The sequence below is a fragment of the Ceratotherium simum genome, chromosome 26 (assembly GCF_057802395.1).
Source record: "Ceratotherium simum simum isolate JZ-2026a chromosome 26, ASM5780239v1, whole genome shotgun sequence".
Classification (NCBI taxonomy): Eukaryota; Metazoa; Chordata; class Mammalia; order Perissodactyla; family Rhinocerotidae; genus Ceratotherium; species Ceratotherium simum.
The window spans coordinates 37,203,072-37,224,925 of record NC_141925.1 but is presented as its reverse complement, the minus strand read 5'-3'; the positions used below and the strand labels follow the sequence as shown (position 1 = coordinate 37,224,925).

General features: G+C 42.8%; 3 protein-coding genes across 7 annotated transcripts in view; 2 read left to right on the top strand and 1 right to left on the bottom strand.

Annotated features, from left to right (window-relative positions):
• The first annotated feature begins 2 nt into the window (after window positions 1–2).
• Window positions 3–8,377, top strand: AIMP2 (aminoacyl tRNA synthetase complex interacting multifunctional protein 2). 2 transcript variants are annotated; one of them, XM_087417543.1, is made up of 4 exons: window positions 3–144; window positions 4,303–4,509; window positions 6,754–6,985; window positions 7,848–8,377. In XM_087417543.1, the coding sequence occupies exons 1-4, from the start codon at window positions 130–132 to the stop codon at window positions 8,234–8,236; spliced, it is 843 nt and encodes a 280-aa protein (XP_087273669.1). In that variant the 5' UTR covers window positions 3–129; the 3' UTR covers window positions 8,237–8,377. The 2 variants fall into 2 exon arrangements, with proteins under 2 accessions (XP_087273669.1, XP_004440916.1); XM_004440859.3 differs by having other exon boundaries at window positions 28–264.
• Window positions 8,373–21,854, bottom strand: part of EIF2AK1 (eukaryotic translation initiation factor 2 alpha kinase 1) — a 30,245-nt gene continuing 16,763 nt past the window's right edge. For all 4 annotated transcript variants that reach the window (XM_087417541.1, XM_087417542.1, XM_014795642.2 and 1 more), the window contains 5 exons: window positions 19,898–19,998; window positions 12,917–13,028; window positions 12,602–12,684; window positions 10,995–11,228; window positions 8,373–9,388 (listed from right to left, as the gene is read on the bottom strand). In XM_087417541.1, coding sequence (XP_087273667.1) covers window positions 9,248–9,388; window positions 10,995–11,228; window positions 12,602–12,684; window positions 12,917–13,028; window positions 19,898–19,998 — 671 coding nt within the window. In that variant the 3' untranslated portion in view covers window positions 8,373–9,247. The remainder of the gene's footprint in view (window positions 9,389–10,994; window positions 11,229–12,601; window positions 12,685–12,916; window positions 13,029–19,897; window positions 19,999–21,854) is intronic.
• On the top strand, window positions 14,043–18,907 carry ANKRD61 (ankyrin repeat domain 61). The gene is made up of 3 exons (XM_014795643.2): window positions 14,043–14,278; window positions 16,234–16,331; window positions 17,962–18,907. The coding sequence occupies exons 1-3, from the start codon at window positions 14,063–14,065 to the stop codon at window positions 18,905–18,907; spliced, it is 1,260 nt and encodes a 419-aa protein (XP_014651129.1). The 5' UTR covers window positions 14,043–14,062.

Genomic DNA, 21,854 nt, shown 5'->3' with positions numbered 1-21,854 from the left:
CACGGACTGCGCTTTCCGGAACGCCTGCAGCTGGGACGGAAAGGCTAGGGTCGCAGTCCGTCGTGGCCTTGGGCAGTTTCTGAACGTTCGTGTTCCTGCCCCGCCACCTTCCCTCCTTTGGTTCCCAAGATGCCGATGTATCAGGTAAAGCCCTATCACGGGGGCAGCGAATCTCTCCAGGTAGAGCTTCCCACCTGCATGTACCGGCTCCCCAAAGTGCACGGCAGGACCAGCTGCCCCGTGCGGGACGTGGGCCACGTGCAGGTAAGAGCGCGCGGCCCCACCCCGCCACCACCCCGTCCTCTGCCCGCGAAGTGCGCAGGCGCCAAGGCTGCGCCCCGCCGCCCGGCCTCCCAATGGGCAAGCGCCGTGGCCCGGCCGGTGGGGTTAGAGCTCTAGGCATCCGGGTCCCTCTAGGCTGGGGCCATGGGAACCCCTGGCTCGGACTAGGAGTGGGGGCCGGCTTGGCCGCCTCTCCCGGCTTCACCTGCCCGCCTGTTCCTATTTTTATCAATTAAAAGACCTATCCATCTTGTATCTATTTGTTTTTCGCTTATGGCTTTTTAAACTTTTTTGTTACGAAATTTTCCCCACGGAAAAGTGGATAACACGTAAATGCATATTTTGAGGAATTACAGAGCGAACCCCAAGGTCACCACCACCCTGGCTAACACAAGTTGTCAGCGCCTCGCTTGTAATCCTCCCCCCAAAAGTCCCGACTTCCGTGGTCATTATATCCCGCTTTTCGCTCTTATTTTGCCACCTAAGTATGCATCCCTAAACTATGTGGTCTTGATGTCAGTGGAAGCATGCACTTCGTGTTCTGTTGTGTCTGGCTGCTGCTTCGTGATTTTAAGAATCGATTTATTGGTGTATCAACGAAGTATTTCGTTCTCTCCGCTGTGTTGCTGTTCCTTCGCATGACTGTACCCCACGGGTTTGTCCATCCCTCTGCTCAGGACGTCGGCTGGTTTTCCGTTGTAGGCTGGTATGAATATTCTGCAGTGAATATTCTTTTACACGAGTAGGCATAGGGTATATACTAAGCGATGCAATTGCTGGCTTAGTGGGCAGGTCTGTCTTCAATTTTCTAGATAAATTGCTTTCAAAGTGGTTATACTGTTGATGCTCTCACCAGCAGTGTATCAGAGTTCCTGACCCTCGCGCTCTCCCCAAAGCTGATGGGTGTACACTGGTATCCTAATGTAGTTTTAGATTTCCCAGACTTCTGAATCAGTTGAGCACCTCTTCATGTTTATTGGTCATTTTGATTGGCACTTTTATAAAGTACCTGCTCAAGCCTTTCACTTTTTTAATATTGCACGTACACATCTTAGGAATTCCAGCAGGAGAAACCTTCTGTCCATTCTGACTCAAGATGAGTGAGTAGGTAACTTGTGTGGTCTGTTTTCCCATGTCATGTTATCTTTCACTTTGTCTTAACAGCTTTCTGCCTGGATTGGAAGAGAGTTGCTTAGATTAGTTTGAAACCAAGTGATACAATTGTCTCATTGCTGAGCTAAGACAAAAATAGCAGGCATAGTCTAGTGCCCCTTCAACTAGAGACTCCTATGGAGGTGTGGTCCAGTGCCCCTCAACTGGACAGTCCCATGGAACCGTAATGAAAACCCGGAGTGCAGAGTGTCACATCTCATTTGAGACCAACTCCTTTCTTTCTGTTTTTTTTTTTTGTTGTTTTTTTTTTTTAAGTCTGCTGCCTAACTTCCTTTGGGCTTTCAACTGTGAACTTGTATCTTAGAAGACACCCAGTCCCACTTCTCTAGCAGATGACAATGATGTGGATAGACAGATAATTAGAAATCAAGCATTACCAGGGTAAATGAGAGCACAAAGAATGCACTGCTTCTAAATACATATAAAATAAAACAAATGGATAGACACAGTATGCCAAGTCACAGTCCAGCCTGAGCAAGGAAAACAACAGGCCAGCGTTGACAGGTATGATAGGTAGAGCAGAGCTGGAGCATTTCCTCGTTCTGCAGATCAAGAGGGGCTAGATCAAGCTGTGCTGGCGCTCTTAGTCACAGGCTGCCTGGCCTATGCAGTGACATATGTGGTACACATTTCAGACGTTCTTCAGTGCGTGTTGACTGGGGTTTTGAATCCGGTAGGTGATTCTTTGGCCCTGGTTGGGCAGGGACCCTACTGCCATTTGTAGAAATGAGCAAGGTTGTGCACAAACAACGAACACATACAGGCTGGTTAAAGAGATTGGAAATATCACTCGGGAGGACTATCATGGAGTAGCATGAGGATATAACATAGGTGGTAGCCCTACCTGTCACCAATCTTGCATTCAAACTCATTTCCCGTCAGCGCCTACTTATGTAATTGGCATACTGAACTCTTTATTCTTCTTTGCTCCATCCAGAAGTCAGTCATCTTACATTTCTTTGCAGTTTGATCTTAAACAAGAGCAGCAGGGGAGGAGAGGTGAGAAAGTAGTGATTCAGCTCTAGGGTAAATACGATTTAGTCAGACAAGAGAAGAGGGAAGAGTGTTGCTGATAGAGGGAACAGAATGAATAAAAATCCTGTGGCAGGTGGGGGCCTGGTGTGTTTTAAGAACCCAGAGGGCAGTGTGGCTAGAGTGCAGAGCAAGGAGGAGAAATATGTGAGAGGGGGCTGCCAAGGACAGTCATACAAGCTATTTATCAAGCCGGGTTAAGGGCTTTGCTTTTTAACCTAAGAGCCTGAGAGGTTAGCCAGGGGGAGCAGGTGACAGGATCTGCATTTGTTTTGTCTCTGGCTGCCATCCTAGGGATGGAGAATGGGGGGGGTAGACCACAGTGGGTGCAAGGTGACCAGTGGAAGTAGGCCAGGTGAATAATAGGGTCTTGGACTTGGGCAGTGACAGTGGAGGCACACTTAGAAGCCAGTGGATTCCAGAAAATTGACAGCGCCGGGTGAGGAATGGGATCTGTGTGAGACGGCAATGTTATGAGTGAGTAGGGGAGGAACAGATGTTCCCAAGACCTTTAAACTTACCCACACACAAATGTGAACAAGTACTACTCCTACACTCACATTGTATCGTGAGTGCATATTTATAATAAATTCAAGGTCATTGCCATATTCTTGACTTTTCTGTCTAGTTATGAGCATTTTACTAATGCTTTATGTATTCTTTATGCTCTCAACTCAAAATGGATTATTGTAAGAGCTCCTGAGTCTGGAAATAGGTTGTAGTATGTGCTTTATTGGGAGGTTTCTTTTTAAAGTGAGTCCATAGAGATTTGAGACTTAGTATATAAATATTATATTATTATAGTATTATTGGTAACTTACTATGTACCAGTCACTCTACTAGGCAAGAAAGATGCAAAGATTCAGTGAATGAAGGATGTAAGGATTCCCTACTTATGAAGTTATACATTTCAGCAGTGAAAAAGTTCTAGATGATTCTAAGATATGAGAGTGCCAGTACTGCCTTGAGAATGATTTGGGGAATTGATCATTTGACCCCATGGACATGCTTCCAAACCAAAGGACACCTTTTTTTAATCTATCTGTGTTCCTTTTTCTCTTCTATTAGTATAAATTATTGATTACATTCTCATTGCCCCCCCAACTTTTTCTACTTTTAAGCAACATATTTTGAACTAGTTTGATATTCAGAATTAAACGACAATTTGTTCATTTCTATCCTTCTCTGTTCTTAGACTAAGTTACTTGAATAGGATTCATACAATATCAAAGTGACTTTCAGTACCATTTTTTATTTGTTTTAAAGCTTTTGAGGATTGATTTGTAGGACCTGTTGGACTGTGGGAAAAATGAGATGATTCTATTTCATTTTAATGTCTTCTTTGAAAATATATTTATTTATTTTTATTTATTTATTTATTTTTTTGAGGAAGATCAGCCCTGAGCTAACATCCGGGCTAATCCTCCTCTTTTTGCTGAGCAAGACCGGCCCTGAGCTAACATCTATTGCCAATCCTCCTCCTTTTTTTTCCCCAAAGCCCCAGTAGATAGTTGTATGTCATAGTTGCACATCCTTCTAGTTGCTGTATGTGGGACGCGGCCTCAGCATGGCCAGAGAAGCGGTGCGTTGGTGCGTGCCTGGGATCCGAACCCGGGCCGCCAGTAGCAGAGCGCGTGCACTTAACCGCTAAGCCACGGGGTGGGCCCTTAATGTCTTCTTTTAAAAGGTGGGAAGTTGGATGAATTCATGGAACTAAGTAGAAAACAAGTGATCAGATTTAAGCAGAGGAAGAACAAATCTTACATAATTCTCCCCTGTTAGTGGAAATGAACACTTTGTTGTTGGTTTGTTTAGGAGGAGTCTGACCCATCTCTTCAAGCTCTTGAGTCCCGCCAGGATGATATTTTAAAACGTCTGTATGAATTGAAAGCTGCCGTTGATGGTCTCTCCAAGATGATTCAGACGCCAGACGCGGACTTGGACGTAACCAACATCATCCAAGCTGCCGAGCCCACTGCTTTATCGACCAATGCTCTGGACTTAAATTCAGTGCTTGGAAAGGTAAGTGCATTTGGAAAGCTAAAGAACATCAGCATGCTAGGTTGTTATTAGTGCCGGAAAACTGCTAGCATGATTATAGCCTTGATTTTCTAGTTTTCAAAGGTAGTGCAAAGAGCATGTTCTTTTTTCTCCTCTAAATGATTGTACCTTTGCACAGAACAGATTCATAAGCTATGAGTGAAGCCAAAGCAAGCTTTAAAGTTGCTTCGTGACTTGTGAGACCCAGTGAAGACCAGGGAGGATCCATAGGCAGAGAATGGAGTCAAGAGTTACAACTTCCCGCCATTCCAGGTGGCGTGTGACGCAGGCCCAAGAATGCTGGGCATCCTTCCAGCAGCCTCCGAGCCCTGGAGAAACAGATCTTAGCTCGTTTGCTCAGTGCTTCTCAGAGGTTCAGCAGAGTCAACCCTGACTCTTTGAGAGTACCCTGAATTTCAGAGCTTTACCTGCCCAGGCACAAAAATTCCACCAATAATTTTGAAATATATAGCTAAAAGCCAGTCACAGTCTCATATTTCAAATGTGTTTTGCTTAAATTCAGTTTGCTGTGTTGAAATTATGTTGCATCAGCCACCTTTAATGATCAGTTTACAGACTTCATCTAATTTAGGGGCCAATCTGTTATGCAAAGAAGAATGTCTTATTACAAAGTCGTATTTCTTTGAGGGTGCAAGAGTTTGTCCCAAGAATCCCTGCTAATACCCTCCTCTAGAACTGATGATAGAAATAGTACAACTTATGGGCCTGGCCCCGTGGCTGAGTGGTTAAAGTTCCACATGCTACGCTTAGGCGGCCCAGGTTCGCTGGTTCGGATCCCGGACATGGACCTACTCCACTCATCAGCTATGCTGTGGCGGCATCCCATAGACAAAATAGAGGAGGATTCGCACAGATGTGAGCTCAGGGATAATCTTCCTCAAGCAAAAAAAGAGGAAGATTGCCAAGGGATGTTAGCTCAGGGCGAATCTACCTCACCAAAAAAAAAAAAAAAAAAAGAAATAGTACTACTTGAAGACCTAAAAAGTGGAGGCAGTATTGCGGTGTCTCTCCCAGGGCTCAGTATTGGTAACCTCGGTACCTGTGCACCCACATATTCCTTCATCGTCCAGTACGTGTTTGCATGCACCCAGGACCCAGTGAGACCCGGCCAGGCCCCTAGGGAGCCCATCTAGTTGATCACGCAGCTGTGCCCGTGTGTTTCAGGGTGCTGGGAAGGCTTCCCAGTTTAGGGGAAGGCACTTAAGATGAATTTCCATACCTCAATAGGCACAGCATCAAGTAACACAACATGTTCAGAGAACTGCAGAGCATTCGTTATAGCTCAGTGTGAAGGGCATCAGTCAGCAGTGGCAAGACGAGAGGCCAGATTGTGGCAGGCTGCGTACAGAAGGCCAAGGAATTTGGCCTTCGTTGTATTATATGAGTTGATTTGTTATTAAGAGTGAATGTATAAAGTCTGCATCTAAAAAGGCAGTACATTTTGGCACTTAACACCTAGGTTTTTAGACTCTCCCCACCTCCCATCACCAGTGATATTTGAGCTAAGACTCTTTTTTTTGGTGAGGAAGACTAGCCCTGAGCTAACATCCAATGCGAATCCTCCTCTTTTTGCCGAGGAAGATTGGCCCTGGGCTAACATCCATGCCCATCTTCTTCTACTTTATATGGGACACCGCCACAGCATGGCTTGACAAGCGGTGTGTCGGTGCGCGCCCGGGATCTGAACCTGCGAACCCTCGAAGTGGAAAGTGTGCGCTTAACTGTTACACCACGGGGCCGGCCCCAAGCCAAGACCCTTTTTCAAGGGACTCTTCGTTGAGACATAACTCAGTAAAACAAATTGACGTAGAAACTATGTCCTGTCAGGTGTTAGAAAGATTTGGTAAATGGAGTAATTGCATGTGTAATTTTTTTTTAACTTAGGGACAAATAGAAGTGTCATTCCTAATCTATTATTTTACTGATTTGGCAATAAAGTCAACTTATTTGTCAGGAGCCAGCAGTGCAGGGGTCGGGGGTTGGAATCGGCACATATCCCAGCTCCTCCTCTTACTGGGCGGGGTGACCTTGGATAAGTGACATACCTCCCAGGACACGGCTGTGAGGTGAGAGTAGCATCACCTTCTCCGTGGGAGTTGAGGATTCAATTAAATGAGCCTGGTTAAGATCTAAGAATAGCACCTGGTGCAGTTACACACAAACTGCTGTTTTTATTATTTGTTCTGTTTGGGTCTGCTTCCCCAGGATTACGGGGCACTGAAAGACATCGTCATCAATGCGAACCCTGCCTCCCCTCCCCTCTCCCTGCTCGTGCTGCACCAGCTGCTCTGTGACCACTACAGGGTCCTGTCCACCGTGCACACGCATTCTGCAGTCAAGAGCGTGCCAGAAAACCTTCTCAGGTGCTTTGGAGAGCAGACTAAAAAGCAGCCCCGTCATGAGTATCAGCTGGGTTTTACTCTCATTTGGAAGAACGGTAAGTAGAGAGGGCTGGGTTAAACCTGTTCACTATGGAACGAAACGTGCACCGTGGTTTTAGTAAGAGGCAGCAAGGGGCTAGCACAGCGATGTCCTACAGATAACAGACTCTTCAGCTACCGTGTGTTAGGTCAGACAATGCAAAAGTCTAGAAAGCTTGTGGGGTAGTTCCAGAAGATGTGCACAGATGAATCTTGATCCAAAATACCCTCCTTCCTCCAAGGTTAGGGTCTCTGACTGAGAGCACAGTTTTAGGGGGGATCCTGTCTAACCAGCCAGAGCAGCAGAGTTACGGCTGTCACAGCCATCTTGCCCTCACATTCCCAAACCTGTCATTACAGAGGCATTGATGTTATCTTTTCAAACGGCCATAAAAGGATGGCAGGATATGACTTATTCATGATCCCACTGATGTGTGCCTCTCCTGGTTATGTTCAAACAGAGGGAAGTGAGTTAATGTCATTCGTCCACTAAGGCCTTAGCTGCCCTCAGCTCCACATTAATAGAGTGATTGTGAGGGCAGGAGGAGTCCCAGGCCTGGAAGGTGGGACTCCTGGTTTCCAGTCCTCATCCTCCAGATCCTTAGGCACAGGGGTTGGAGTAGATGGTCTGAGGACCCGTCTAGCTTGAAAACGGTTGTAATCAGACACCAGAAATGATTACTTTAACATACAGTTTGCACTCTTTAAACATACAGTTTAAACTTTCTTGAGTATTACATCTTTTGGAGACAGACTAAAAATGTGATTTTCTTCTTGAAAATACACTTTCCCTTGCCACGAGTTCATGATTATTAGTGAACCCCCTTTCCACGGTGTACTTCTCTTGTTGACATCACATGGTGTTTTTTTTCCTTTCAGTGCCAAAGACTCAAATGAAATTCAGTGTCCAAACGATGTGTCCCATTGAAGGAGAAGGGAACATTGCACGGTTCTTGTTCTCTCTGTTTGGCCAGAAGCATAATGCTGTAAATTTAACCCTCATAGATAGCTGGGTAGATATTGCTATTCTTCAGCTCAAAGAGGGAGGCAGTAAAGAAAAAGCCGCTGTGTTCCGCTCCATGAACTCTGCTCTTGGGAAGAGCCCCTGGCTCGTGGGGAATGAACTCACCGTGGCTGACGTCGTGCTCTGGTCTGTGCTCCAGCAGACAGGAGGCTGCAGCGAGCCAGCGCCAGCCAACGTGCAGAAGTGGATGAGGGCCTGTGAAAACCTGGCCCCTTTCAACACTGCCCTTAGGCTCCTTAAGTGAATTTCAGTAACTGATTTTAAAGGGTTTAGGTTTTAAGAGTGGTGCTGCTGTTTCATGCCTGTTGTTGGTAAAGAACTCATACTAAAATCAAAGTCTTTATTTAGGCCAGTTGTCAACTATCAATAAAAGCATCATATAATTTCTGGTTTTCTTTTTATTTAAAATTCAACATTGTGTGCAATATACCATGACAACTGCCAGCTCTGTGGCAGGCACTTCCGGGGATACAAAAATGCATATATCACAGGGCTGCCTTTGAGGACTGTAGACTGGCGGGGAGTGGAGAGGCGGAGTAACGGAGAGGGCACCACAGCACGGGAACAGTGCGGGGGCAGGAACGCCAGAAACAGAGCTGCTCTGGGATCATTTTGGGGGCAAGAAGTACAAAGTTTTGAAACGGCATAGTTTTGCAATGATGCCAAGTTGAAGGTGAAGAGAAAAGAAATAGGCTGGATAATGTACACTGTGCCAAGAAGTTGAAGTTTTATCTCAGAGGCAGCAGAAGCTGTGAGCCAGAGGGAACTGATCAGTTCTCTCTCTAGTAATTAACTCGGGCAGCAGTGCGACAGAGTGAGGAAGACTGGCAGCTGTCAAAACTGGAACAGTCCAGCTAGTGTGTAGTCGGCAGTGATGGGGTGGGGAGCAGGCTTAGACTTGGTCAACAGGCCGAGTTCAAAGGAGAAAGAACTGAGGAGGATGTCTAAATGCTTAGTTTCAGAAACTGGATGGACAGTGAAAGTAAGAAATCCAGGAATAGGAGCTTGCGGGACAGGAGAATGGAAAGAGCAGAATAGGTTTAGTTTAGAGCAGTCTTAGGTTCAAGATGCTAGGTTATAAAAGACCTACTTAAGGAAAAAGCAGTTTGGGGGTACAACTTCACTTTAATAAGTCTTATACAGGCTTACTAATTACAACTAAGTATTATACCATCTTTACCCTAATAAAGATTGAAAATTTACATTCCAGTTGACCAGCTTAGAGTTTTCAAGTCCACTTTCACATTTATAGAGCCTAATTAAGGCTGGAGGGGCACACCCCCTCTTTCATGTCATCCTTAACCCCTCTGTCCTGAGAGAGGAGGCGTATCTGCTTCTTCAGTTCTTCGATTTCTTTTTCTTGCTCTAGTATCTTCATCTGTAGAGTGAGATTAACCTGTAAAGAGAGAAAATTTTAAGCTCCATTAAAATGGCTATTTTTGAGTCTTTGTAGCCTAAGTTACACAACGAGAGGAAGGCAGACTGGTCAAACTACTCTTAAAACACTTTAATCCTCAATTCTACTGCACTAAATACTAGTTTTATAATTTTTTTCATTTCCACATACTTCTGTAACTGACAATAAGAGTTTTAATGTTTTGACAAACATTTTTTAAAGGTTCATGGAATAATCATAACTTCTCCCATCGATTATTAAGCTCCCTTTGCATGGTCTGAGCTCTGTCATTTTTACAGTCCTGCACTACTGTGCAAAGCAAGGGCTGCCTGTATATACAAATTTTATCTGTATAGCTATGTGGAGGCTATTTTATAAAAAAATTCTACAAGATAGGAAAAAACTTATCATAAATACCAAATAACTATGGTCTCTAATAGCTATCTTAACTGGGAGTTAGAAAACTCACTCCATACAGGGAAATAAATTTGCCGTTTTCAAATACATCTATTTTCTAAGACTCAAAAAGAGAAAAGTACTACACCTGTTTACCATTCATGCTAGTAAAATTTACTGTTTTACTTAAAAATTAATAAGCCTTAAATAGAAGATAAATCAACTAAACAGTTAGTACAAGTGGTTCCCAAACTAGTGTGCATCAGAATCACTTTGAGGGTTTGTTAAAGCTCACATGGCTGCCCCTTCTCCCCCAGAATTTCTCTTTTAATAGGTCGGGGGGAGAGGGAAGGGCCTGAGAATTTTATCAAGCACCCAGTCATTTTATGCTGCTGGTCTGGAAACTACACTTTGAGAACCACTGCATTGAGCAATGCTGCTCAAACACTGTATGTAAATCACTTGGGGATCTTGTTAAAATGCATATTCTGACTCAGTATGTCAGGTAGAGCCCAAGATCCTGTGCTTCTAACAAGCTCCCAGGTAACACTGATGCTGCTGGTCGGAGGACTACACTTTGAGTAGCAAAGCACTAAAGACTCTCTGAATATATCTTTGAATCCAGCTTTTGTTAAATCTTAGAAAGTTTCTAGAAGAACAGAATGGATGAATCATGTTTCCAGTATATGCAGACTAGAGACTATACTTGGCACTATAACTAGGTGTCAGGAAGGAGGAAGGGAACGGGCTGCCCTGGGGCAGCACCACATCAGGGGACTGAATCATACGCTTGAGTGCTAACAGACTTGCTAAGGCGGTCTCTGCGCTGTCCCTCCAACTCCCCCTGAGAATTAGTACTGTCTTTTACCCTTTGGTATGTGTTCCTTTTTACTAGTAGGTATAATAATTTATAAAAGGTTATATACCATAGTTGGAAAGGAAAAATAAAACCTTTTGACATAGCAAGATGAGGCTAGAAACTGAAGCCTGTAATTACAATTTTTAGAGTAGATAGTTGGCAGCGGTCATCTTGCTTACTTGGACTGTGAAAACAAGTGTGCTACTGGGAACTCTGAGAATGCATTTAAATATTTTGTTTCCATAAACCTTATTCTAAGCTCAACTGTTCTTCATGAAATACAACTCAAAATTTAAAGAAATTCTACTTTAAGTTGCGTATTTTCCCCAGCGTTAAAAACAACGTACTTACGTTTCCAGAATTTTGGAAAAGTTCACTTTGCAGCAGCTGAACAGCAGACGGTCTCTGGGATGAGTTCTTTCTAGTTAAGTGCTGGATATACTTGGCTTGTACGGGACACCTTTTACTGAGGGATTCAGGTATCTGACCAGTTCTTAAACCTGTTAAAACTTGTGCTCGCTCCATTTCGGTTCCAAACGGCTGAAAGAGCTCTAGCAGGATGACACCCAAGCTATACATATCTGACTAGAAAAAGGTGGGGGAAAGGTAATTTAGCAGTGAAATACAAAGTGAGAATAGCAGCTCCATTTCAGTGCACCATCCTCTCAAACACGAGAGGATTTCTAAGAAAGCACAATTTACAGTCCCTACAACAGAGGGAACAGCAGGCTGGCTCATCCTTCATAAAGGCAAGTGTCTTCCCTGAGAGGTGATGGGTACTGTCACAACCGCCATCTCTTTAATACCAAAAAGAGGCATCCTGGGCCGGCCCCACAGCTTAGCGGTTAAGTGCGCGCACTCCACTACTGGCAGCACGGGTTCGGATCCCGGGCGTGCACCGACGCACCGCTTCTCCGGCCACGCTGAGGCCAAGTCCCACAAACAGCAACTAGAAGGATGTGCACCTTTGACACACAACTATCTACTGGGGCTTTGGGGGGAAAAAAAAAAAAAGGAGGAGGATTGGCAATATATGTTGGCTCAGAGCCAGTCTTCCTCAGCAAAAAGAGGAGGATTAGCACGGATGCTAGCTCAGCGCTGATCTTCCTCACAAAAAAAAAAAAAACAAAAAAGAGGCATCCATGGGCACAAAGGACTGACGGCCAGGTGAGGGGCAGGGACAATCCCCACAGTCACTACCACACAACCGTCTCCATGGCGCCTTGAAAATCCACACCTGGTGCAGCCTGAGAGAGAGAGAGGGGAGCTCACACATGTGAGCTGGTGCCAGCTACAGGGGAGTCACAAGAGTGTCCCTGGGGCCTACTCTGCTCTCATCTCTGCCTCCACTCATAGTTAACCCCTCTTGGTAAAGTTTAACAAACTCCGCATAAAATCTGTGCTACATTTCCTAAAAATATTTTTTTTAGGAAAGTCTTTACTAGACGGGATGTTAGGAGCAGCCACAGTCTTTTGTGGCAGCTCTTTCCCAATCACTAAAAAGCTGAATGATTCATCAAAAAGAAGAAAATTTACTAGGTCATTATTTTTGAGAAAAGGATTTATCTTAACATTTCTTCAAGAAACAACAGGGACTGAAAATTCAAGTCTCACACTTCCCTGTGGCATTATTTACCTAAGCTTGAAAACAGAAGAATGAAAGGCTCCAAACAGGCTTCTATGAAGTCTAGCTTCCTGAAGTGAAGGTAACATTTTAAAAAGCTCATTTCAATAAGAAGGTGTGATGCCCAGAGATTCAGAAACAGTAAAAATGCGGTCAGATTCCGTTGAAAACTGAGGCTTCCTATTATGGCAGCTGGATTTAACAGAGAACCCACCATTCTCAGTTATCTCCAAAAACACCTCTGCATTGGGACTTCCACTGCATGTTTTGTACTTTTTGTTACTTATGACTTCAGAATAACTCCAGTAAAAGGGTAAAAAGTGATAAATGCTACCTTGGCATCATACTCGGATCCTTCCAACTGTTCGGGTGAAGCATACAAACAAGTACCCACTCTGGAAGTATGTGTTGGTGTTCCTACAATTTGAAAAGCCAAATATTAAACACTGCAGTGTCAACACCATCCACAGTAAAGAACGCTGACTCTGAGCGGGGCACTGTGTCTCCCAAGGGAACAACAATTGCTTTTCATCTTTATTGTACCCTTGCTATTAAGTCTTTATAATTCTCTTTAAATACTGACATGTTCAACCATATCTATTTTTTTTAATGCAAAAAAAAAAAAACCCAACAACCCAAGAAAACTTACTCTTCCCATTTCTATTGGTCCAGTCAGTGTTCTGTATGATGTCCGTGCAGGCCAGACCAAAGTCTCCAATTTTCACTTGCTGATCAGGGCCATGAAGAAAAATATTTCTGGGCTGTAAACAAACAGAACAAATCAATTCCTTGGTGTCCTTAAAACAAACAGTAAAAACATGGGGACTGTTAAGAGTTTTCAACTCAGGAGCAAGTAGCCCCTCAAAAATTAAAAGTTATAGCAGTGATTCTCAAACTCAGCCACACATTAGGATTGCCGGGGTAGCTTTAAAAAATCTCAGTGTCCAAGCCATTCCCCAGACCTAATTTAATTTGGAATTCCTGGGGGGTGGAGGCAGACATCAGTATAATTAAAAGTCCCCAGGCTATTCCAAGTTTGAGAAACACTAATGTAGAGCACGCTTGTACACAAATGATCTTCAACCCTGACTGGATGTCAGAATCACCCTAGAAGCTTTTAAAAACTATTGTCCTCTCCAACAAGTCAAAGACTTTGATTTTTCTTTTTTTAGTAAAGAAACTTGGATATTTTTTAAAAGCTCCCAGATGATTCTTATCTGTTAGCCAGGGTTGGGAAAGACCAGGTCACACTATGAAAGTACACATTTAGCTCTATTTAAGCAACCACCACAGACCTAAACATCTCCCAGTGGCACTATTACTATGCCAGTGAAAAAGTACACTTATGCGGGTAGCGGGAGTCCACTAAAAGCTAAAAAATATTTAGCTTAAAAGTTGGGTTTTCTTACTTTAAATGTAATAATTTTAATGTATAAATTCCTCTTTTAGCTTTGTTAGCTTTTTAAACTATAGCTGAATAGGAAGAGAAAACAGAAATAATCTTATGTATAAAACAAGATAATTTGGAAAAAAAAATAAGATAATTTGGATATGTTTTTGTGATTGAGTAGAAAGTCCTAAAAACTGCGCTTATACTTGGCACTATATGATACAGAAACAAAGTATGAAAAAGTTGGGCTCTGATATAAAAATTAATCATGTTCACAGATGCAATTCTCAACAATTCTAGAATAGTTCTAGAACTGAAGTGAAGGAATCATAAAGAGACTGAAACTGGCCAATTCCATAACAAGTTTCCCCTGAACTCTTAAGTCCTCACTCTTAAGTTTTTCTCATGGGAAACATAACCAGGAGAGGCAGCGAGAAGCAGGTTGCTGAAAGTGCCGAGTCACCAGAAGAAGGCCCGTGCGCAGCACTTCACAGGAAACTCTACGAAGCCATAATGAGAGAAGACTGCACCACCATCCAGGTACTCCTAAGAAGCCACCCCGTCAACCAGCCCATGTCCATTCTGGCCAACTCCTCCAGCTACAGATCACTTCTGAGCCAGGTACTTGCTTTTCAGCTCACTTTTAGTAAAAAGACAGGATGCTTCGGAAGGAACACCACCTAATTCTTGGGAACTCATCAAACCTCCTCACTGCCCTTACCACGCCCAAGGCTCAACAGTACATCTCAAGCACACTCCAGGCCCAGAGTAGTGTTCTTCTAAGTCTGCAGTGCCTCCCTTTCAGTTATTACACACAAACTGATGTGAGAAATCATTTTGAGCTCATTTGGTTGGAGGAACATTAATGTCATCCTCTCAAATAAACCAATGGTGATTACATCCAGGTGATGGAATTTTTTTTTCCCTTTTTCACATATACTTTTTCATTTTCCAATTTTTGTGTGTGTGTGTGTGTGTGTGTGTGTGTGTGTGTGTGTGTGAGGAAGATTAGCCCTGAGCTAACATGGGATACAAATCCTCCTCTTTTTGCTGAGGAAGATTGGCCCTGGGCTAACATCCGTGCCCATCTTCCTCTACTTTATATGGGACGCTACCACAGTATGGCTTGACAAGCAGTGCATGGGTCCGCACCCGGGATCCAAACCTGCGAACCCTGGGCCACTGAAGCAGAGCGAGAGAACTTAACCACTGCGCCACCAGGCTGGCCCCTCATTTTCTAAATTTTTATGCATCATTATCACCTTTATACTTAAAATTTTTTTCAAAAAGTCACCCTCTCCTAGGTTGTGGAGAGAAGGGAACTCTCATACACTGCTGGTGGGAGTGCAAACTGGTGCAGCCACTATGGAAAACAGTATGGAGATTCCTCAAAAAATCAACGATAGAACTACCATATGATCCAGCTATTCCACTGTTGGGTATTTATCCAAAGAACTTGAAAACACCAATTTGCAAAGGTACATGCACCCCTGTGTTCATTGCAGCCTTATTCACGATAGCCAAGACTTGGAAGCAACCTAAGTGCCCATCAAGGGACGAATGGATAAAAAAGCTGTGGTATATATACACAATGGAATACTACTCAGCCATAAGAAACGATGAAATCCAGTCATTTGTGACAACATGGATGGACATTGAGGGCATGATGCAAAGTGAAATAAGTCAGAGGGAGAAGGTCAAATACCGTATGATTTCCTTCATTAAGTAGTAGATAATAACAACAATAAACAAACACATAGGGACAGAGATTGGATTGGTGGTTACCAGAGGGGAAGGGGGGAGGGAGGAGGGTGAAAGGGATAATTGGGTACATGTGTGTGGTGATGGGTTGTAATTAGTATTTTTGTGGTGAACATGATGTAATCTATGCAGTAATAGAAGTACAATGATGTACACCTGAAATTTTTACAATGTTATAAACCAATGTTACTGCAATAAACAAAAAATTAAAAAAAAATAAATAAATAAAAATAAAAACAAGATTCTAAACCAAAAAAAAAGTCACCCTCTCCTTTACCTACCCTCTTCCCTTATCTTGCAGTCATGCTGTAAAGCCACTACTTATATATATATTTTAAGAACTGGCATAAAGAGCTCTGCTAATCATAGAACATATGCTGCATTATCTTTGAATCCCTGAAAAGGCAGGTTTTACTACTGTTACTAAGACTTTAGCAAAGCCTCAAACAACACAAAACCTACTTGTCAATCACCCTGTGGGTTAATCTAAGGACTAAGTGACTTAACAGCAATTACCATTAATTTTACACTATGAGCTCTTCAAAAGAATCAGCTTTCAAAGCTTTAAGTTATTTCTGTTGCCTTGATAAATTTGCATTTATGTAAAACACCAATTTCATAATACGAAATTCACTGGTTTGGGGTCATTTAAAACAGGCAAAAAGAAAAGGAAAATTTCAATGCACATACCAGAAAAATACTGAACCAATGAGATATTAAACACATTTATTTCCTTTGAAATGGCAAGCTAACACAATTACTATTTCTAACTACACAGGGCTACTTGTAACGTATTCTGGTTTCCTCCCCTGAAGCAGATGCAGTCCATCATCCCCATACACCTGGCTGCCGAATACCGCAAGGCCCAGAGTTTGCTTTGTTTGCTAGAACACGGCGCTGACCTGGAAGTCAGGTAAGGTAACTCAACAGGCCGCCATTTCTAAATGATAGACAGGATTTAGATGTTCCCTTTTCCAGTCATGTCTGGACTCATCCATTCTTCACAGGTTATGGACTACAAATTATCATGTTTTGAATGAACCCATTTCTTTACTGACTAGATGAGATACTCTGAAAAACTAGAAATAATGCAGGAACACAAATCATTCAGCCCACTCAGAGCATCCTGAGTATTAAGCGCTCAGCAGTGGTGGTGTGGAAAATGCCCTAAGTCCTGGTCACTGCCCCCAGGGAGTTTAAGGACCTAAGTTAGGTATGAAAAATAAGAAAATATGAATAGGCAACAGATTTTCTTGTTTCTATCCCTCCACTAGAAGGTACGCTTCATGAAAAGAGAAGTTTATCTTGCTCATCAATGTATCTTCACCACCTAAACCAAGGCCTGACACTTACTAAGTGCCCAATACATACTACCTGAATGAATAGAAGAATCACATGGCATAAAAATAATATAACTTCTTGCCCCCACCACCTTAAAAGAAAGTTAAGCCCCAAATCCTTACCACACTCCAGAAGAGCCCACTTGACCTGTCTTGCTCTCACCCTCCCCACCCCTGTGGCTGCACCACACACCCCACCCCAGCTTTGCAGGTCCTCTCAGTCTTTCCACAACTGGGCCATCACAAACTTGCCCCATCCTGCTCAGGGGATCCTCCAAACACCCTTTCCCACCCTTCAAACCACAGGCCATCCCTGGGTGAGGTCTTCATACCCCTCTAGAACTCTGCCCACTTGCAATATTTTATTTACTCAGCTGTTCAGACAGTTTAATGTGTTCCATCCTGAACTGTAAGCTCTGCAAAGGTAAGGACTACCAACTATCTCACCACAGCCCTAGCATAGGGCCTCACACTAAATGAACATATGTGAACTGAAATCATTGCTAACTTCAGTGGAGCACTCAGACGTTCATAATAAACCTTCCCTTTTCTATGCCAAAATAAAAGAGGCAATCCTGAGAGATTTCAGTACAGGAGTAGATGAGGGCCAAGTTGTCAAACACTCATTCCACCTAGGCTACAGCAGGATATGAAGATGACCTGGCTTCACTAACTTCAGAGTGACTGTGGGTCTCCAGAGTCAACCCCTGTCCTCCATTCTACCTACACACATGAGTAAAAATGTCAGGTAGAGGAGCAGATGCCGAGCCACTGAGCACTGAGTCAATAGGAGTTCTGGCCCTTGATGGCTCACTTCTCTGGTAATACCAGATCATACTTAAGTCCACACAATTTTACTGAATGGCTGCTGACTCAGCACAGCACTGTGTGAGGTGCTGGCGTGCAGAAATCACCAAGATAGAGCCTTGAAGAGGCCATAGGCCCAGCAGGAGTATTAACATCCAAACAAGCTGCTAGAGGAAGCTGGGCCCCTCCATGCTGTGATGCATACCACTGTCCCCCCAAACCTGCTGTGATAAAATCCTGAGAAATGAAACAGCAATGCAGATTTTCAAACACTTCTTTAAAGTAATTAAGGGTGATTACTGTAAATAAATGTTGCCTTCTAAAGCACTAACTCTTCAAGTAGAGCCATTCCCACTGTGAATTGACTGTAACCTGAGATCAATACCTATATTCCAGGGATACAAGAGGCCTCACCACACTTCACCTGATGCTCCTGCACTGGCCAATCACTTCTACCATGTGGACAGAACCAGGGAACAGAATCCAAAGGATCCTGACAGATATTCAGAATAATGCTATAAGGTGTCTCCACATTCTGTGTGAACACGGAGCTCAGGTGAATGCTCGAGTAGACAACAGCCAGAAACATTCACCCCTCCACCTGGGCATAATATATGGGAACTATCCAGTCCTCTCCATTTTAGCCCAAAATGGCGCCCATGTCAATGCTATTAATGAATCCAGCATGACGCCCCTTCACATGGCTGCAAATATACTGAATAAGGAGATGATAGAAACACTAATTTCCTGTGGAGCCAATGTTAACTGTGCCGTCTCTTCCACGGGGAACACAGCCCTTAAGCTGGCGGTGTGCACCGCATCAGGGAAAGCAGGCCGACTGCTGGCTGCAGGGGTGAGCTGTATCCGCCTGCTGCTGATCCACGGAGCCAAAGTAAATGCCCAGGACCACGAAGGTCAAACCGCTATCCACGAGGCATGTTTTGGAGGCAGAGAGGCAATAATCAATCTCTTGCTCGAATTTGAAGCAAACATTAACATATTAACAAGAAATGGGGAATCTCCAATATATATGTATCTTCAGCGCAGTTCCAATACAAGAGACACAGCACTTCTTGCCAGGCTACTTTATCACTCTTATCCTTTGAGACTGACCAATAACCAAGGAACTCTACCTGCAGGACTCATGCTCCCACAATTCCACCTCTTAAGGGAAACCCTAATAAAGTTATCTCAAAAACTCTTATCCCTAGAGGATATCTGTAAAAGAAACATCAGAAATATTTATGGTGAGAAACACAAACAACACTTGAAGCAACTTCTCCCAGGGAAGATATGGAATTCTGTATATGGTTATTACGACTTAGCTCACCTCTTCAAGTAAGATCTCGAAGTTTCACAGTGCCATAGGATTTCAGTAACTCAAACCCCATTTTCTGGCTACACATATACCCAGAAAATACTTAACCCATCGCTTTATGCATCCCAAATTTACAAACTATTGGTTCTTAAATCTCTTTCAAAAAATAAAATGATTTGCATATTAACTTTTTATTCCTAAATATTCTTTTAAATGCATTTTCCATGATTTAATTTTTGCCCAAAAAGTAAGCAAATTAATTTAAAACTCTCAGCCAAAGAAGTAAATATATTTTCTCTTTCTTGATAGTCTTTACAGAATAAAAATCGGAATAGTCATTACGGATTTTTAAAACATCAGAAAAAAATTTCCCATGTTAAATTTCCTTTAAGATAGACAATTATTAAAATAGATTTTACCTCTATGGCTGAAATAATACACGAGTTTTTTTTTTGTTTTTTTGTTTTTTTAAAGAGAGGCAACGTGTTTATTTTTTTATTTTTTTTGGTGAGGAAGATCAGCCCTGAGCTAACATCCATGCCAATCCCCCTTTTTGCTGACAAAGACTGGCCCTGGGCTAACATCTGTGCCCATCTTCCTCCACTTTATATGGGAGGCCACCACAGCATGGCCTGACAAGTGGTGCATTGGTGCGTGCCTGGGATCTGAACCCTGGCCGCCAGCAGCGGAGAGCACGTACTTAACCGCTACGCCACGGGGCCGGCCCAATACATGAGTATTTTTGTCAGCATTAAATACACTTAGCATCATCAATTATATCAGTACTCAGAACACACTTACGACTTGAAAAACATGGAGAATTTTCAAATGTCCATAGATTACTGCTTTTAAACTCAATCTAAAGTTTTCATATTCTCAACCTATGGAATGATGACTTACATAAAAGTAATGATAACCTCCTAAGTAAATGAACTAGAGTACATAATCCCATTTCATTCAATGAGCTGATACCAAGTCAACTCTGATAAGAAGCATTTAGCCTCCCCCACTTACCTTAAGATCTCTGTGTACAATTCCCATGTTATGTATGTAAAATACACCTTCCACCAATTCTTGAAAAATTTTTGTTGCAACACTGGCCATAATATAAGGACCTTGAAGTAAAAAAAATAGTTTTATTTCTCTAATTTTTTTTTTACTCATTACATTAACATCTAAATGTTAAATGTAGTTCTAAATACATTAACATCTGACACCTATATAACATTCAGATCTTCAACAAAGTTAACACTCCAAAATGGTTTCAAACCTAGAAATTAGCAGGGAGGGCTCCTCGACTAGCAAAGAAGCCATCACAAACTAGCACCCAACAGTCAACAGACTTCGTGTCACCAGAAAGAGAGGACCTCTCATTTCACTCAGAGCCCCTGTATTAATTACTTTGTGAACAATCTCAGGCATCAAGTGGCTAGACTAGATGTTGGTTAAGTTCCCTTCAACCCTTGACATCCTAGGGTTTAATGCTAATAAATCTGGTGTCTGGCCCACTGTGGACTAAAGACATGATTACAAATAATGGAATAAGATAAAAAAAGATAAATTACATTAGCCCTACGGGTGAGCTTTCATCACCTGGAAGATTTGGAATGCTGCATTTTTCAAAAATGACTGACAAATGAAATATGCAGGGGGTCGGGGGAGAGTAAATGAATTAATTTACCTATTAATGTGATGACATAATATGCGAATTTAGAGAGTGGAGAAGTTTTGTAGAACTAAAACAAAAATTGATGAAGAAACAAATCCTGGAGTTTTCCAGTCAAGTAAGTTTAGTAATATAATAAAAACTTAATAGCTCTTCTCTATTCATCATTTTAAATTATTAACCTATTGTTTACCCTCAAGCACAAGAACACTACATGCTCCCTTCTCCTCCTTGAATGGGCCTACAGCTCAAACCTATTTCACACTCTCCTTTTACACTATCTAGCATATAACTTAGGGACCTCAAGTACTTGAGAAGACAGAAAACTGTGTGTGTGTGTGTGTGTGTGTGTGTGTACACAATGGCTCCACTACAAGCACCTCCAGTATGACTCCCCCTCACAATGAAGTGACCAACCTCGTGGCTAGGTAGAAATGCACGGAGGGCTTTTCAATTTTCACAACTATTCAGAAGAACTACATCCCTTCAGTCTGTCTTTAACACGGTTCTCATTTTAACCTATCTAACACATCCCAATGGTGGCAACTTAGAGCTTCAGTCATCACACAGGGCCCTGATCCAGAGATAACAGTTCCCATTCACTCACGCTACGTCCTTTAGACTTCTGCTTTAATCCAACAGCCCCACAAAATGGGGACGACCCACAGTTTACAGGTGAGGAAATAGACTGCGAGCAGTTCCCTCACTTGCCCAAAACCTTACAGCTGGTGAGTACTAGAGCCAGGATTCAACCCAGGTCTATCACTCACGGGACTGCTGGGAACGATTAAGGTAAAAATATAATTGAGGTAAGGAATAATATAAAATATAAATTTTAATTTATTTAAAACTATAATAAGACTTTTTAAAATATTTTTTAAAGAAAAATATACATCACGCTAGCAGTATCATACATATCTTGCCTTCACTGTTTTGATAGCTTTCTTGTAGTAGATGGCATAAATCAGAGTTCTCATCCCACACTTCATTAGGGACTCTTTTCCAAAAGGAAGTTTAAAGAGCAACTGCCCGCAGGACTGTAACAAACCATCCTCCTTTTCAGAAAGACGTCGGCACATAGCACTACAATGCCCGTGCAGCAGGCAAAGGATACACCTTGACAGGGCACGGAAAATACCCCACACACTACTTGCCACAACCGAACTGAGCAAAGTCCAGCACGTCCTGATTACATGGTCAACAAAGGGGCGTGAGGAGCTGCTGGAGGGAGATGTTCCGTTCCTGTCTCTGTTGGAAGCTAGTCTAAGATTCTGAATAGGTTAACGGACCTACTTAGGGCTATAG